General features: G+C 37.5%; 1 protein-coding gene across 1 annotated transcript in view; it reads left to right on the top strand.

Annotated features, from left to right (window-relative positions):
* Positions 1-18,694, top strand: part of SIPA1L2 (signal induced proliferation associated 1 like 2) — a 193,080-nt gene that overhangs the window by 160,547 nt on the left and 13,839 nt on the right. Inside the window, exons 10-15 of the mRNA XM_083361188.1 lie at positions 5,562-5,819; positions 7,620-7,703; positions 9,406-9,503; positions 10,590-10,693; positions 12,586-12,971; positions 14,329-14,553. Of these exons, the coding sequence (XP_083217314.1) occupies positions 5,562-5,819; positions 7,620-7,703; positions 9,406-9,503; positions 10,590-10,693; positions 12,586-12,971; positions 14,329-14,553 (1,155 nt within the window). The remainder of the gene's footprint in view (positions 1-5,561; positions 5,820-7,619; positions 7,704-9,405; positions 9,504-10,589; positions 10,694-12,585; positions 12,972-14,328; positions 14,554-18,694) is intronic.

Here is an 18,694-nt window from a genome sequence, read left to right as displayed (position 1 = left end):
CAAGAGGCTGGAACTAAGCCTGCCAAATTTATGGACACAAAAGCAAACAGAGCAAAAACAAGACACGAACCATGAAACAGGAGCTATTCAAACAGTTGCCTTCAGCAAACCAGCCCTCCCACTCATTCCCCTTTTAAACAGTTCAGGGCGTGGCTTCTCTCTGCCTCCTTCCGAGGTGCCCCATTGCCTTCCTCTGTTTACTCCTGATTGACTGCCTCCTGCATCAGGCATCCTTGAACAGGGCCAGCTGTGGGTCATCTTCATCCATGCTGTCAGGCTCACACAGCTGGGTCTGCGTCGTAACCAGGTGGGAGGGGCCTGGCTGAGGGCTCTCATCAGCAACCTCTCCAACACCCCCCTCCTCCTCCTCTGAATCGTCCGACCCAACTGCCGAACCCACAGGCTGACCCTGAATCACAACAACAACCAGATTAAAACCATAATATTTGAAAATACAAGAGTCAGATAAAATACTTAGGAGCCGTGGTATTAGCACCTTATAGTTCTCAAGACTAAGCAGGGGGGGATTGACTTAACCACTTTCCAAAAAAAAAAAATTAGCAAGGAAGGAGCATCCTAACTTTGCTCTACGGAACTGGGACTTCCACCAAGAAAGCCCCTTTTCAAATGCCACATCCCCTGACATTCTAAGTAGGAAAAATCAGAAGCATACATTTCAAAATGAATGTAAGATAATCAGATTATACTCAGAAAAGATAGTCCCAAAGATAACAAGGACCTGAGCCATAAAGAGATTTATAGATCTTCACCAGCAGTTTTAGCTGTACTCAATGGGAACCAATGGGAACCAATGCAGGATCTGCAAAACAAATGTTACTTGGCTAAAATGCTTCTATATTTTGAATCAGTTGCAGTTTTTGAATAAGCATCAAAGGCTGCCCCAAAGTTAAGAATTTGTGCAAGAATAAATGCCACCAGGGCATCTCACTCCACTTACACTTATATCTGTTGTAATCAGTGCTTTTTTTGTAAAAGAAAAAGGTGCCGGAACTCACACATGTCATACAACCCGCCTTGCCTACTTTGGTTCCATCCAAAAAAGGTGCTGGAACTCCGTTCTGAGAGTTCTATGAGAAAAAAAGCCCTGGCTGTAATAATTGAAGATAGCACAGGTTTTCATGGCTATAGCCTCTATCTAATATCCAGGCCGGAACTATACATCTCCCATATTATGGATCTATTCCTTCAAAGAGATTGTGACCCTTCAAGAGCCAGTGTTGAAACTAGAAAATTTTTTGAACAAACAGCCAGTCCTTATTGCTGGAATTTAATCCATGCCTGTTTTATCTAATGCAGTTTCACAGACTTTACATATTGTGGTAGGATTCCCATGGCACTGGTTGCTTGACCTGGGATGGCTGAGCCTATCTTACAGAAGACATTGTCTACTCTCTTGGGATTCAAAAGAACTGAATATGGTTCCCAAGTGGTGTCTCATTTTTTTCTCACTGAATTCTGCTATGATGTTGATAGCTCCGTGTAAATATTAGTGGTTTTAATCTGTAAATAGGTGAGATAAGGAAACTTTTTTCTGAGAGGCCATTTGGAAGCAATCTCATCAAGTGCTGTTTTACTAATTCTGTATTCCAGAAATTAACCAGATGCATAGTGGTATAGTCCACAAGATCTGTAGCAATTTCCTTTCTATTACATAAGTTTTAGAAATTCTGTAGAAACTTCCATGAGCACCTGCTGGAAATCAATGGCTGATTTTCTTCCTGTCCTGTGGAGATTGGTAGCACTGTTTCACAGTGATTAGAAAATGAGCTGATTATGAAAAAGAACAGATAGAAACATTCTCCAGTTCTAGTTCCTGAACCAGCTGCTTCCAAAAAGAAAGAAAAGAAAAGAAAAGAAAAGAAAAAAAGATTTAATGTATGGCCATCTGTATGCATTGGGTCAGTAATGATCTGTGACAGGAGTTGACTTGGAGGTCGTGAAATCCTGAGCCACTTCTTTCCCAGCCTTCAGAGCATGGAGATTGAAATCCCTGAATACCATCATTCTGGAAAGTTGATCACCTGCAGAATAGATCACTTTGATCTACTCCTCTTCCACAATCTTAGAATTACAGCTACTGCAGCACCTGAATCTAGTCAGGAAGATTTCTAGCAAAACAATTCCTTTCCCCAACCAGACTATAGTAATACATGCCAGATCTGCCCACACACCTCTGTCCAAGAAAAGGATGGATTGCAAATTGATTCAGGTCAGGTCTCTGAATGATTTGGCAGTCTTTTGGGTTTCAAGTGGTATTCTCTAAATTGACAATATGTGTAGATGACAGTTCTACACATTCTACACTATTTCAGTTCTAGTATTGAATTCTAGTAAATGAATTGCAGGTTTTGTCCATAGTCAACTGTCAGATTTTTCAGGGAACTGTTATGGCCTTTCAAGAGGGGCACCATCTGAATATCTCACTCTGGAAATATTCAGCCCCTGAACAGTCAAAATTAACTTACATTGCAATCAGTAAAGAGCTTCATAATGTTGTATCAGATTCTGTTCTTTTTTCTTCTTCTTGGGAGTGCCTTCTGGGTATGGTCATTGGATGCCCATCTTATCAGTAGAGGATTTATCTTCTTACTGTTGCTGGGAGAAAGACCTGTTTGTAATCTGAGAGTGATAAATAACAACTTTAGCCAATTACATCCCCCTTACAGCTAAGGACTGTATTTGAATTCAAGATCTGAGGAGTTCTGATACATGCATTGTTCAGTATAAATGATAAATGTATTTTTCTTGGTGTTGTTTTGTTTAAATATAAGAAGCCAATAGTGAGACATGAGGAGAAGGTAAAGGATATTGGAGGGAGGTTGCAAATGCTGTTTGATTTTGCTTGTGCTCTTTAATTCTGTTTAATAAAGCTGTAGTTTTATGCTTTCTTGTTTGGGAATAAAACTAGACTAAGTTGGACTTATATCTGATTAGGGACATAGAGGATTGCATATAGTAACTTATCAAACATTCAACAAAAATAGAAAGTGGATTAAAAGGGGAGAGAGGAACTGTTTCTATTTTAATCACATAGTGAGTTTCTAGTTTAATTATCTGTAAAGAGGCACTAATTGTACATAGGATTACCTGTGAATAAGGTCACCTCGATGTGAGCATGGAGAAGAGAAGGATTAGTGTGTGTGTGTTAAAAAAATCTGCCTGTGGTTACATAATATAGACCAGTATGATAGATATGGCTCTAGTCTTCAGTGAAGAGACCTTCATTCCTCAATGGATTGTTTTGGGATAACAATAACAACAACGGCCCATGGTCCATTTTTGCCTAAATAGTGGAGGAACAAAAGATCAGCTCCTAATTGTCAAGATGGTATTGGAAAACTGTAAGAGAAGAAAGACCAACCTGAACATAGGTTGGACTGATTTGTCTCCATGCCACATAATTGGATAATCAAAAGCATAGAATTAACAGGAATAGTAGAAACATCAGAAGCTTTGTGCAAAAATAAATAAATAAATGGCACAGTGAAAGATATAGTTGCTGATGAATGGTGATAGACAGAAAGAGGTTAATATCAAGAGAGGATGCTTTCAAGGAGATTCACTCTCACCAACACTGTTTGTCATTGCATTGATTCCTCTATTAACAATGCTGAACAAGTCAGGCCATATCTATCAAACATCAAAAACATATGCCAAACTATCCCATCTTGTTTATTTGGACAACTGAAGCAGTATGGAGAAACATCATATGAAATAGAATTGTTTTTCAACACTGCTTATGTATATATATATCCAAGATATTGCAATAGAGTTTGCAATAGAGTACCCCCACCATCAATAAGGGAAAAATAGTGAAAACTGAAGGAATCAAGATTTCATATACAACTAGCATCAAGAGTCTAGATGTTGCTGATCACTATAAATACATATGTGTCCTTCAAGCTGACAACATCAAGCCCTCTGAAATCAAGAAGAAGGTTAGAAATGAATACATCCTGAGAATGAAGAAGATCTTAAAGTTCAAACTCAGTCAAGGAAATATCAAGGCAATTACCACCTGTGCAGTTCCAGTCATTAGATACACAGCTGGAATAGTGGACTGGACTCAGGTAAAACTAAAAAACCTGGATAGGAAGATTATTTTTCTTTATTGTTATTTTCATAGTGAATCATGCCCTTCATCCATGCACCAGTGTTGACAAACTCTACTAAACTAAGGGAAATATTTGAGCGTGGAATGTTGCTAATACATTGGACAATTGAAGAAGAAAAAGGGAGAACATTGAAGAATCTGAAGGAGGGCTTCCTGAGTGCCGAAGAGACCAAACTTACCTACAAGAAAAGAACAAAAGAAGAATAGAAATAGACATGAAAAGGCAAATATTACATGGGCCGGTACATAAAAAGCAGGCAAAGGAGACAACAACACTTGGCAATGACTAAGAGCAGGAAAACTGAAGAAAGAGGCAGAGGGGGCAATTCTGGCTACATAAGACCAAGCCTTAAGAATTAAGTGCATATAAAATCAGATTTCAGAAAACGGCAACAGATAGCAAATGCTGCCTCTGCAAAGAAGCTGATGAAACAGTGGACCACCTACAGTAGTTGCTGCTGCAAGAAGATTGCATAAACTGACTTGCAAATGACATCATGACAAAGTAGCAACAAATGGTGCATTGGACGGTCTACAAGAAATACTATTTGCCTGCAAGAAGAACTAGTGGGACCACAAAACAGACACCGTAAGAGAGAAGGAAGACGCCAAAGTGCTCTGGGACTTCAGGATTCAAACTGACAAGCATCTGTCACATAACACCCCAGACTTGACAACCGTTGATAAAAAAGAGGGGGAAAATTGGATAGTGGATATGGCAGTACCTGGAGACAGCATAAGAGAAGAGAAAGAACAGGAGAAAATCACAAAATGCAAAGACCTACAAACAGAAGTAGAATGATTAGAGCAAAATAAATCAAGAGATAGTACCAATAGTAATAGACACTTGGGTGTAATCTGAAAACATCTGGAGCATTACTTGAGCACCATCGGCAACAACAAAATCACAATCAGGCAGCTTTATTTGAAACAGCACACGTCCTGAGACAATATCTTTAATACTGTCAAACAATTTCTGCCTAGCCCAGATCCTTGGGAAGGGCTCAATGAGGGATAAAAATGCCAAATCCAGTGTAAAAATTTGATTAACTGTGCAACTAACGCTAATAATTATAACACTATACAGACATACATGGGTACACATATTTGCTTCAACTTTAAAAAGTTCCACAATTTATTTCATCTGTCTTTCAACCTTCCAGGTTCTGAAATACCACAGTTTATAAAAGTCGCCTATACTTTTTATTTAGCAGACAGTTAATTATCTACCAAACATGCACTTTTTAAAAATCTTATAATTCATGCAATTTTAAATTCACTGCTCTTCGCTTTGTGATCTACTTGTATGACTATGCCAGTGGTAATAAATTAAATATGCATAGCGTGGAATGGGACATCATTGTTATGGTAGAAAATACCCGTGTGATTCTCAAAAGACTCATGGTGATGTTCACCTCTGCTGTAGGGGATGCTCAGAACTCTGTCGAATTCCCATGGTGGAGTACAAACTTGACAGCGAAGGCACCCCATGTGAGTATAAAACTCCTTTCAGGAGGAACACTACTTGGCATAGGGTGCCAACCTCTGCTGGGCAGCCTCTCTCTCGTGCCTCTCCAATCTTAGGAACATCTGACAGACTGCAGTGCCAGCAGCTTCTTCATCAGGCACAAACTGCTATTCCTCGCAGCACCTCTTTTGACAGAAAGCTCCCCGATGGCGCAAGGTAATATACACTCTTCCAGCTTATATTTTATAAATGCTGTATCAAGTGAGCCCACGCTCTGCTCTGTCGTATTTTTTCTTTCTTTCCTGGAAGCAAACAATAGTCGATGCTGTTAATATTGATACTAAAAGGAAAATGCAATTTTAATTTATGTATCTGCCTGGAGTATTAAAAACTAACAAGCTTCTTTTGACACCCTCAGATGACTAACCCAGCGTTTCCCAACCTTAGGAACTTGAAGATGCGTGGACTTCAACTCCCAGAATTCCCCAGCCAGCTATGCTGGCTGGGGAATTCTGGGAGTTGAAGTCCACGCATCTTCAAGTTCCTAAGGTTGGGAAACGCTGGACTAACCAGTACAGTAGAATACGTCTTCTTGAGAAATAAAATGAAGAGTAAATATTTGCCTGTAAATACATTTGATTCTAAATTGGGCAATTTTAGTTTTTAGGGTTTAGTGAGAATGTCTAGAGAACAGATTTCCTGATGTTTTGCCGGCAACTGTGGTCCCCAATTTTACAGAGCGTTTTCTCAATGGAAAGCACATTAGTATTAAATTTGGAAATATACAGGGTACATAGGAGACTAAATATGATTTTCCTTGCTCAGGACTCAGAGAGTTAGTAATGCAGTCTGAAAATATATTATTATAGAGCAGAAAGGGGATGAAGTGTACTATTGATGGTTAAGTGTGCTACAATCTGTGGTTCAAGGAAGGGTATATTTTTGGAAGAGCACAGCATTAAAGTAATTTTATTAGTTTAATAAATGACTAATAATTTTTATTATCCTTGTAATTCATTATATAAGGTACCATTAACTGAAGTAGTTTGGCTATTAAGAAACATAGATGTGAAGAGGGCATGCATAATGTGTACTGCTTTGAAGTTTCAGTGATTTTCACTGGAATATAGATGAGTGTTCTGGAACATAAATCAGTCTCTGGAAGTCATAAATGAATAAATGAGTCATAAATGAATAACTGAAATGTAAATCAGGCTGAGTGCCTAATTATTACAGTTTTTTTATATAGTGGTGCCTATGTACTCGAAAAAGGGACGCGGTGGCTCAGTGGGTTAGGACGCTGAGCTTGTTGATCAGAAGGTCGGCAGTTTGGTGGGTTGAATCCCGAGTGCCGCGTAGCAGAGTGAGCGCCTGTTACTCGACCCAGCTTCTGCCAACCTAGCAGTTCAAAAGCACGTAAAAATGCAAGTAGAAAAATAGGGACCACTACGGTGGGAAGGTAACAGCGTTCCGTGCGCCTTTGGCGTCTAGTCATGCCGGCCACATGACCACGGAGACGTCCTTGGACAAGCGCTGGCTCTTCGGCTTTGAAACGGAGATGAGCACTGGCCCCTAGAGTCGGAGACGACTAGCACGCATGTGCGGGGGAACCTTTACCTTTACCTTATGTACTTGAATGCTTTGAAATTCATCGAATTTGGTACTTGACACATTTTGATGCAAAATTTTTGTCCCAGTACTTGTTTGTTTGGTACTTGAATCAAACCTGTTGCTGTCAGTTGCCTTGTGGTTAATATATTGTTCCTTATGGAAAAAAAATTGTTTAATACTCACCTTTTTTGGTACTCATCATACACCCTGGAACCAATTAATGACAAGTACTGAGGTATTGCTGCATAGTAAACCCATTACATAGTTTAAGTTTTAAAGCTATTGTGTATCACTACTTCATGTGCTTAAATATAAAATTTCTTCATGAGGAATTTTAATAAACTAATAGGATGCTTACTGGATGACTACATATCTTGCTACATCTTAAATTACTAATTATTTCAGAAGTTCTCCAAGCAACCAATCATCCTCCAGTGACCCAGGACCAAGTGGGAGTAGTCAGTGGAGGCATCAAGTAGGATATGATGGGTACTTGTTTTTTTTTTAATATCTTGATTCTGAAAAATATATATAATGAATAATATGTACATAAAACATTCAAACTGCCGGTAGTCTTTCTGAAGGTTTTTAAATTGTATAAAGGTTATCAAAAGATAAAATACAAATAGTGGGAAAAGGGGAAGGGAAAAGGAAAAGAAAGAAGTGTAGGGGAAAAAAGAAAAGTATTGACTTCTGATTTCTTTTAGCACAGTAGAATAAAGTAATAACATTCCTGGCTCAACTTTTTACTTTCACATACTTAAGATGTACCAGCCATTTCTGTAACAACAAACTTATCTAATCAGCAAAATCTAAAGTCTCATTTTTTTTTCTATCTCAAGCATAAAATCCAAGCAGAAGGCAAGGTTGGATGTATTTTTCCCCCCTTTGATTAGAGCAGTTAGCCATTTCTCTAGTTCCAGCAGTTTTTCCAGCCATTCATCCATTGTGGGAACGTCTGTGAAGGTTTTTGTTGAAGGAGATAACTAACATCCTTGCAGAAATAAATTTTCACTTTTCTCAGTCTCTGAAAATTTAGAATTAATTCCCACTTGCCTCTGCATACTATCTCAGAAAAAGCACTTGCCTTTTTAGATATATTTGTGCCCCAGTGTGCTGCAGAGCACCTTTTTGCCTTTGAATGCAAGACACTACAAAGCATTGCTACTTAGCTAAAAAGGAGGAGAACCATACTAATCCAGTATAAATGAAATGCAGGTGTGAGCTGTGTTTAATAGAGATTAGAAATGAAGAGCCGTGGTGGTGCAGTTGTTAGACTGCAGTATTGCAGGGTGACTGCTCACTTTGCCAGGAATCCTGACCGGCTCAAGGTTGACTCAGCCATCCACCCTCCCGAGGTCGGTAAAATGAGGACTCAGATTGTTGGGGGCAATAGGCTGACTCTGTAAAACCACTTAGAGAAGGCTGCAAAGCACTGTGAGGTGGTATTGCTATTGCTAAAGAAGAATATTTATAGCTCAGGGTTGAAATGAGGGGTCCTTGGAGCTCTCTGAGCTTGGTTGTTTTCTTGCAGACGTTTCATTACCCAAACTAGGTAAGGTAATCAGTGTTAGTGCATCACTAGCATGGATGATACCTAGTTTGGGTAATAAAACATATACAAGAAAACAACCAAGCTCAGAGAGCACCAAGAACCCCCTCAGAGATTAGAAAACATTTTATTTTATTTTTTTTATTTTAATTCCATTTATATCCCGCCCTTCTCCGAAGACTCAGGGCGGCTTACAAGCTTAGCAGTAGCCTTCATTCTATGTATATGCCTGCTTGTTAGGGCTTTCATACACCCCCCAAGTGGCATTATTACAAAGTCAGCTTAATCGCCCCCAACAATCTGGGTCCTCATTTTACCTACCTCGGAAGGATGGAAGGCTGAGTCAACCTTGAGCCTGGTGGGATGCGAACCTGCACTAATTGCAGGCAGCTGGTGTTACTTAAGGAGGCATTAGCCCACTGCTCCACCAAGGCTGCATATCATTATTAAATGAACATTACTTCAAATTCAGCAACAGGTTTCCTTAAAAACTGTATTAATCAATATTTTTTTTTGTTCAGTCATCTGATGAAAATCATATTTAAAATGCTATGCCATGGGAGCAATAAGGGGTTCATATGGAATGAGTAGTTTGCGTAGTGAGTGAGAAAACCCACCACTTTCTCTTTCCACTTAAAGATGCCAGTCCCCTTTACTTCATGACCATCAAGGTCTCTTGGAGAGCGAAGAAGGCAGAGAACGTGAAGAAACTCTGGAAGGGTCCAGACATCCTAACGGTAATAAAAATTCTTTTAAAGTCGAATTACTGAATTGTTCATTTCTGTCAGCTTATGAAGAAAAGGCAGGATATTAGTCTAAACAAACAAGCAGAGCTGTGTGTTATCCTCAGTATTCTGATGGTGACGAATTCTAAACTTTTGTAACTCCCTTATTAGTATGTTTACATAAATCTGTGTATTTTAAAGTATACTTACTGAAGTTTTAGAGAATAACAGATGAAAATACAGATGCCCCCTTAAAAATCTGATGGAACCCTACATAAAATGAGTAAATTTACATTCATCAGAAATCAGTCCCAGAATTGGGTGGAACTTTTGGAAGTCATAGCATGACAACTAAATTTATACAATATGGGGTGATCCATAATGTTTTCTACCTAATATTTTGAAACATGTTATTTCCAGTTTACATGTTCATATAATCTTTCTCATTAAGTTTCAAGGATTGTTATAAATATTCTTATTTTGTACCTATAATTTAATTATATTATCTAGCACAAAGAATGGAATCAGCTATATCTCAGTGCATTTTCTTTGTGGATAGTTTTTCCCCCTACACATACAAATATCTTTTTTCTGAAAACTTCTGGGTTTTTAGGGTTACTTTATCTGTGCTGCAAATTTCTGGATGACAACATTCAGAATTCTGGAAAGAGATACTGAAAGCTTTTAATTCTTTTTTGCTATCAAGTGGTCATGCAGATTTTTGGATCTGGAACTGATAGCCCTGTTTACAGCAATAGACCTCCATTTTTCACTTGCTTTTTCCTGATCACCTCCATGCTCACTTGATGGTGAGAGGTGGCATAAGAGTGTCAGTGTTGATATTGGGGTTTTGCTCCATTCCATAATTTATTGGGATGATATTGCAAATGTATATGTGATAACTGTTTCTTCTTATTCAGAACTGTCATAGCTAATACATCATGTATCTCTCAGTTTGATAAGGACAAGATATGATTCCAAAAATTCCAAGGAACATCCTTGTTTTAAACCAAACCATTAATGTTAAGATACTAGCTTTTTTCCTTGTACCTTATGCTTGTATTATTGGATATTAAAACAAATAATTAATTATGGCAGAAATGAAGTGGCATGCACCATCAACCAAGGTTTTGAGTTCCTATAAAGATCGGGCATTGCAGAAAGAAAACAATGGGAAGGATTCACCAAATAAATTTTCTCATGTAAGTTTTTTACATGTGTCTGAACAAAGCCTGTGTTGCAAAGGTCTGAAGAAAAGTGAAAATGCTTGCAGATTTTCAGGTTGTTACTTTGATGAAAGGATGTTTCCTCATAATCTTTCAATACAAAATCATGAAATAGGAAATATAAAGAGTAAATTGTAAAAAAAAAAGTTCAATGAGCTTGTTATGTTAATTTATATATTTCTATATTCTACAACTTATTTTGGCATAATTTTGCATATTCCTGATGAAATAACTCTGAGAAATTAATTTGAGTATAGAGAAGGTCACCCAGTAGTATCTACCAGATTTGAGTGTGAAATAAATGGAAGTCTCTTCTAATAAAAAATAGTAACCCTCTTTGATACAGACATAGCTGTAAGTATTCTTTCTGGCAGTGACCTCAAACAAGCACATGATAAAGAGCACATCCTTGTTTCTCGGCCACTGAATGGGTGTCAAACTCAATTGTGTCACGTGACGTATCATGAAGTTTTTTGGATTTGTGGAGCCGGGGTGGGTGTGGCCTGTGCGTGACACATCCGTCCCACAGGCTGTCAGTTTGAGACCCCTGGAATAGTTTAAACACTAAGTAAAGTAAGCATCACTTTCTATTCTGAGCAGAATTTTAAACTGTGTATTTAGAAACACGCACCTTGTTATTTTTGATGGGCATTCTTGTATTTCCATATCTTGGAATAAACAGAATAAATGTTTATTTTGATTATGACTATATATTATTTTATTACTTAGGCAAAATTAAACATAGATTAAGGCACCCAGGGACGCGGTGGCTCAGTGGGTTAGGATGCTGAGCTTGTTGATCAGAAGGTCGGCAGTTTGGCGGGTCGAATCCCGAGTGCCGCGTAGCAGAGTGAGCGCCTGTTACTCGTCCCAGCTTCTGCCAACCTAGCAGTTCGAAAGCACATAAAAATGCAAGTAGAAAAATAGGGACCACTCCGGTGGAAAGGTCATGCCGGCCACATGACCACGGAGACGTCCTCGGACAAGCGCTGGCTCTTCGGCTTTGAAACGGAGATGAGCACCGGCCCCTAGAGTCGGAAACGACTAGCACACATGTGTGGGGGAACCTTTACCTTTACCTTAAGGCACCTAAATAGAACTTTTCTCTCCATATAGTGTATTCCTGTAAAATTTTAGTAGTGATGGCAATGAGCCAATAACAATGAAAAATATTTCCAGATGAATGTAATAATATTGCAGACATGGCAGAAGGGAATGTGAAAGGGAACTTTGCATTGGCAGAGGTTACCTGCTTAATGTTGGATTTAGGCCACAGAGAGAAAAACAGTTACTATAGTTACAGTTAATGCTTAGTTAATAGCCTCAGAATGGGGAACTTGTACCCTGCCAGATGTCATTGAACTGCTCCTGGCATTCCTGACTCTTGGCCATGCCAGCTGGCTCCAAATTAGGGTAAAACTCCCCACGGTGTCATCTGGAAGAGCCTAGCTTTCCCAAATCAGTAAAAGCAATTGGAAGATGCAACACCCCTTCTTGAATTCTGAGCTTATCATTTCAAATTCTGAACATAATTCACTTTATGCAATAAAGGAGAATATTTGTAGCTCAGGGTTGAAACGAGGAGTCCTTGGTGTCCTCCGAGTTTGATTGTTTGCTTTCAGTACCCAAACTAGGTAACGTCATCAGTGCCCAGAGAGGACCAAGGGTCCCTTACTTTGTACATTTTTATAGAATCTTATAGATTGTTTTTGAACATGTGTTAACTGAAACACTAATAATGCAAATATGGTGGTGCATGGGGGGGGGACTTTGCTTCAAATTCATTTGGCATTTCTAATTTGTAACGTGTTTCTCATTTCATTGATTAAACTGCAGATAATGGAAATAAAACTATATTTCTTTTTAAGATTGGAGACAAAACCTGTTCCAGCCATTCTAGCAGTAATACTCTATCCAGCAACACATCAAGCAACAGTGACGATAAGCACTTTGGTTCTGAAGATCTAATGGACTCTGACTTGCTTGGATTAACGTATATTAAGGGAGCCTCTACTGACAGTGGAATTGATACTGCTCCCTGTATGCCAGCTCCAATGTTGGCTCCATTGCACATTTCTGGAAGTCGGTCGGGGCTTCATGGACGGACAGATCAATGGGCTGAATCATCTGAAACTCCAGGGGCAGATGATGAGATGAAAGTGTATGCTGTTCACAGCTATGCTTCAGCCATTTCTAGCAGTCACATAGGTGATGGCAGCATGGGAGACCTCAGTGAATTATCTTCACATTCTAGGTGAGTTTTTTTCCCCCAGTTTTTTTCAGGTAACTAAATTAAAATTCCGAGTAATGTGTAAATTTGCTTTTTATACTTTGCTGGGAGCGTTTTAACCTTCTATTGTCAGTGTTAGATTTCAGAAATTAAGAAGAAATTGCTTCTTGTAAATCATGAGCCCCTATCTGTATGGTGATGCCTATCTAGTCCAAAATTTTACATATTTTTACTTTTAATAAACCTAAATATGTTCCATATTCCCAGGCGTTGAGAAAGATTTGGCTTGATTTACTGTTACTAGATTGCCTTACAATATATCAAACCTGCCTTTGTTGAGCAATGTAATTTAAGATAACACATTTTGTACAGAAATGATAAATTGGGTTCAGCTTTTTCCCCCAATATGTTCATTTCATTGGTGGGATTCTCCCTCTGCCATGGGAATCTTCCTGTCTAGCCATAGAAGAAAAGTTTTGCATAAAACACATTCTAGACACCGATTAATGAAGAGTTATGCCTTAGAGCAAGGATTAAATTGGATATCATTCTGTCTACTATACCCTATTATGAAATCAATTTATGATTACACTGCATCTTTTTTACCAGCAAAAGTCTTTGAATATTCCATGGAAGGATTGCTATTTTGTATCAATAATTACTTTTTCCTGGCATTAATGTGAACACTTTTAATTTGGATTTAAAGATATGATTAAAGTACTTCTGCATAATTTTATGATCTCAAATCATTGACCATGAATGTAATGTGTGGTTTCCTTTAATCCCCAGTAACATATGCACAATTTGTATAAGTCATGAACTACAAAGCAGGTTTTTTGAATGCCATTATAACTTCAGTCACTAAATGAATAGTTGTATGTTAAGGACTACCTGTAGTAACTAGAGAGAAGACATTCTCAGACATAGTAGTATTCTCTAATATCTTTCCAGGAACACTCATATGATACAAATATTGAGCTTTCTCAAGTGCTAGAAAAAATATTTAATCAGTCTTGTAAGGTTTCATTTCTATAATATCTGTACCAACATTTGAAGTTCTGTGTTTCAATTTTACTATTTTATATTATTTTAATTTTAATTTTTGAGAGATATATTTCTAACCCAATAGATAACTAAGATCAAAACCATAAGAATTCAGCTTTAGTTGGATTACTGAAATAAATTACATGACATATGGTTGACTTTTAAAGACTTTATAGAGTGTGTGTGTTTGTGTGGGGTTTGTGTGTGTGTGTGTGTGTGTTCATCTCTCTCTGTGTGTGTCCTTTTAAGATAAATAGCCAATGTTTTTCCTGTTTCAGATTTCCTCCGGTAGCACTACATTAAAAAATTTATTGTGCACATTTTCCCCCTTTTCTAGTGGGTCGCATCATTCTGGAAGTCCTTCAACACATGGTCCTAAAAGCATTGGATCATTAGATACCTCCAAAGTATATATAGTCTCACAAAATTGTGCTCAGCCAATCTCTGGATCCATGGCAAAATGTTACCCCCGACAAGGAGCAATAAACAAATATGTTATTGGCTGGAAAAAGTCAGAAGGTAGCCCCACACCCGAGGAATCTGAAATTTCTGAATGTCAAGAGTAAGAATCTTTTTTTTTCATATGTGGGGAAGAGAAGTTGGAACTTGAGAAGGGAGGAGGTCATGAAAGGAAAAAAAGAAAAGAGAAAGAAAAGGCACCTTACATGATGTTGATTTCCTAAGGATTAAAAGCAGATAAGGGTCCTGTACAAATAAAGCCTCTGGCTTCTACTTTTAGGTACTTTCAGATAAAGTTTCTATCGAGCAATTTGTCTGGTTTATACAGGAATTTAAGGGAATCTTAAACTTATAATCTATTACTCCATATTCTCCCTGTGCATTACATTTGTGCACACAAACACATACGTGCACCTACGCGCACTGAAGCAAATCTGTGCGATAATGTGTTGACAAAATAGGTGCAGTGCTGAGAACAAGTCATCGGACAGTACTCCTATTTCATGGACTTAAAGCTGAATTAACATTTGACTTGTATCTGCTTTACTACAACTTTGATACATTAACAAATCCATTGGTCCTGTCTTTCCCCTTTTCCCTTCTGCGGTGAAATCTTTTGAAAAATGTCCCTCTCAACCATATTTTCTCAGAGCTGATTGTGCCCAGCTTCTTCAAAGCTCTGGTTATAAACCATAGTTACTGGTCCTCTGATCTTCTTGCTTCCCCGCTCTCTTGTAATTTCTTTTAAATTCTTCTTAAAAGTGTGCTGCCCAGAACCAGACACTTTTAAGCGTTTAGTTCATTATTTGGTAATATTGAAGCAACTTTGAATTGGATTTATTTTTTTACAATAACCTCACACTGCTGACTCTTATTGTTTTCAGTTAACTACTTTTCCAAGTTCTTTTTGCAAGTATGATACCACGTCAGTAATCCCCCATCGTGCATCTGTGCATTTGCTATGTTTCTTAAATGAAACAGTGTACACTTTTTCTGTTAAATCTTATTTTGTTACTGTCTTTCATTTTCCCAAGGAAGATCATTTTGAGTCTTATTTCTGTCTTTTAGAATATTAGATATCTCACTCAAATTTAGACAGTCTGCGAGTGTAATGAACGTTCACCCTACTTCTTCATTCAAATAAGACAAAATCATTGAAGAATAGGAGATCCAGAACTGATTATTCTTGTGGCAGCCCACTTAATGCTTCTTTCAGATCAAATGTAGACCTTTGAAATACTTCAGATTTGAAGTATTTTTGACAGTGTTTTTATTACCTCCAAGCTTCAATCCTGCCTCTTTATCCTCCTCATAAAAAACATTTTTTGTTGCATTGTACCAAAATAGGTGCTGAATAGCTCTGTCTTTTGTTTATTGTCCTCTTTACTGAGTGAAGGTGAAAGTATGATGGTTTGCAAGATAATGGTCAGATTAGAGTCCTAACTTGTATAAAATTAGGTGATCATACTTGGATTAAAACGGCTTTGGTTACACCTGTAGAATATAACTGCAAATAGTATTGTCCTTATAGTTTCAAAATACAAAGTTTACTTATGGACTTTCTGTGTAATTTATTTCATATTCTATTTGGCAGAATTTTGATCAAAAGTATACAAGATATAACAGTGATTAATATTTGTTAAATATATACCTTTACTGACAGGGGATGTGTAGGCTGTAGTTTTCCTGTTTGGCAGGTTATTGAGAAATGTATTAATGCGAGAAATATACAGGTACATTTATATATGTGTATGATAAAATGAAGAGTCCTACATTATAGAACATTTCATACAAATACGGAGTTTAATGTTGCTTTCTGAATGTGATGAGTGATATGTAATTTAAAAAAATATGTGTGAGGAAAAAATAGAATCCTTAGCAGATCCTTCATGTTGGTAGGAGTGTAGTCAAGAATGTTTGTTATCTCCTTGGTTTTTTTAAATTTCCATATAGATAAACATATAAAGAATGCTTGTGGTGATGTTAGAGGTGTGATGGTTGGGAATATGAATTTATCTGTATTTTTTTGTATGCAGAGGATATGATGTTCCTGGCTGAGAACCTGAATTATTTGTAGGGAATGTTAGGTTAACTGTATGAAAGAAGGAATATGGAGCTGAAAATGAATCTTTTTGAGGTTAATGGGAATTGTGTTTGCTGGGAAAGATGGGATAAAAATTGCAAGCTAGGGATACATGGGAAACAATTAGATTAAGTAGATTAATACTTTTTGTACTGTACTTTGGTTTACTGCAAGATAAGGAAATGATGTACAAGTGTTGATAAAAATGTAGTGAATTGTATGCTATTGATAATAGTCTACTTAAATGTTGCCAAGATTGAATGAATCAATGAATGATCAAAGAAAATAGAAAGTGCTATTTATACGGGTGTCCTGCTGCCTTTTGTAAAGATGCCAATAAATTGGATATATCAGGAAGAAGTATAAATGTTGAATATTCAGGAATTCAAATCAGAAGACAAGTATCTATTAAAGTCTTCAGTCACTTCATATCTTCATATCTTTTTGAAAGATTCGTGTCTGAAAGATCTGAAAGATCTTACTTTTGAAACATATCTTCACATCTTGGCAGTGTGGGGGCAGGATTAGATGCTTTAATCAATAGGCTTTTTATTTGTTCTTCTACGTCCTTATCTTAATCTTTACAAAATTGCCCACTCATTCATTGGGATTTCTGAGTAGGAAGGTGTGTTCTTAATCCAGGTTCAGCTCTTCCACCTTCTCTTCTGTTCCTTTTGAACCAATTATATCCTTCAGCTGCAGTCTTGAAGCCCCAGGTCTCCATTGTCCCTATTAAACAATATTTGCCATTAGAGTTTGGGCTTATCTTGTTTATTTCCTCTACTCTGCACAAGGCTGCATAGACAATGAAAGGCAGAGATTTTGTGAGCTTTTGCTTTGTCAGATTTGTCTTCCAGGGATTTCAGAGGTCTGTTTCACTAACACTCTCATTTTCTTCAGTGCAAAACTCCTTGTCTGACCTCCTAATATTTTCCTTCATTCTTAGCCCCCAACCCCCAGTGCAAGATGCAAACTAGCCTGTCCTAAGAGTCCATGATACAGATATGTCAGAGCACGATTCAAGAAACCTAATTGCTTCTCTTGATGCCATTTGCATAACCCATTTTTAGCATGCAGTACTCTTCTTGGAAAGCTCATTATAATCATGCTCACTATACAGAGCAAACAAAGGAGAGGGCAATAAGAACACAATAACTCCCAGCTTGTTTTTATTTTACTAAACCTTAGTTTTGTACAATTAGGAAATTTATTTATTTATACAGCTCATACAGGCAGGTTATTTTTTTTAAAGCTACCACATAATAAAAACCGATTTAAAAACAAAACTATTTCACTCCCCATGGCAGCAACAACAGAATCAAATCAGCCACTTGATCAGCTCTATCTCCATTAGTGGTCCCCAGACCCACTAAAAAAACCCCCCATGTTTTTAGGGGCTTTTGGAGAAGCAACAAGGTAGGGGGTCAACCCTACTTCAGGGGGATATGGTTAAACATCATGTTTAATTGAATGTTTCTAATTGTAGAAGTATGTTTTCTTCTGATAAGTATATATCCACTGATTTTGTTGGATTAGATAGCTATTGGTCTTACATATATGACTGAAATATTTGGGGAAATTTCAGTCTACATGATTTTAATATGTAATTTAACAGTGTCTTTAGGAAAATAAGATACTTTGTGTAATTGTTACACTGAACAGTTTTGTCAGATTTCTGGTAATAATGAAACCATGTCTTTGTAATTGAACCAATTATAATTTCACACATTATCACTGGAACTTAACTAATAATGTAAATAACATTCTTAGGGGATAAGCGAGCTTTGTTCTTTATTTTGATCTTGGATTTTAATTAAAATGTATTTGAGAATATCGTGAAAAGAATAAAGCGTGTTTTATCTTTTAGGTGTTCTCTGAAATGTCAGATTGAACCCTAGAGCTGAATTCAATTGGCAATGGCTTCCATTAAAACAAAAAGGGGGAAGGATTACCTTTGTGTTCTTTAATACTCATTTGCCCCCAAAATGTTCTCTTGGGTGTTGAGGAACACTTTGGCGCCAAGGGCGAGAAGGAAGAAGTATCATTGTGTCAGCAGATATCTGTTGCATGATACAGTTTTATGCCCCAGTATTTTAAGGGATTATTGCTTCACTGAACGTTTCATGACTGGAAATATGTTTCTTCAGATAGCTGTTCTTTA

Source organism: Vipera ursinii (genome assembly GCF_947247035.1).
Source record: "Vipera ursinii genome assembly, chromosome: 1".
NCBI lineage: Eukaryota > Metazoa > Chordata > Lepidosauria > Squamata > Viperidae > Vipera > Vipera ursinii.
This window is presented reverse-complemented; position numbering and strand designations above follow the sequence as displayed.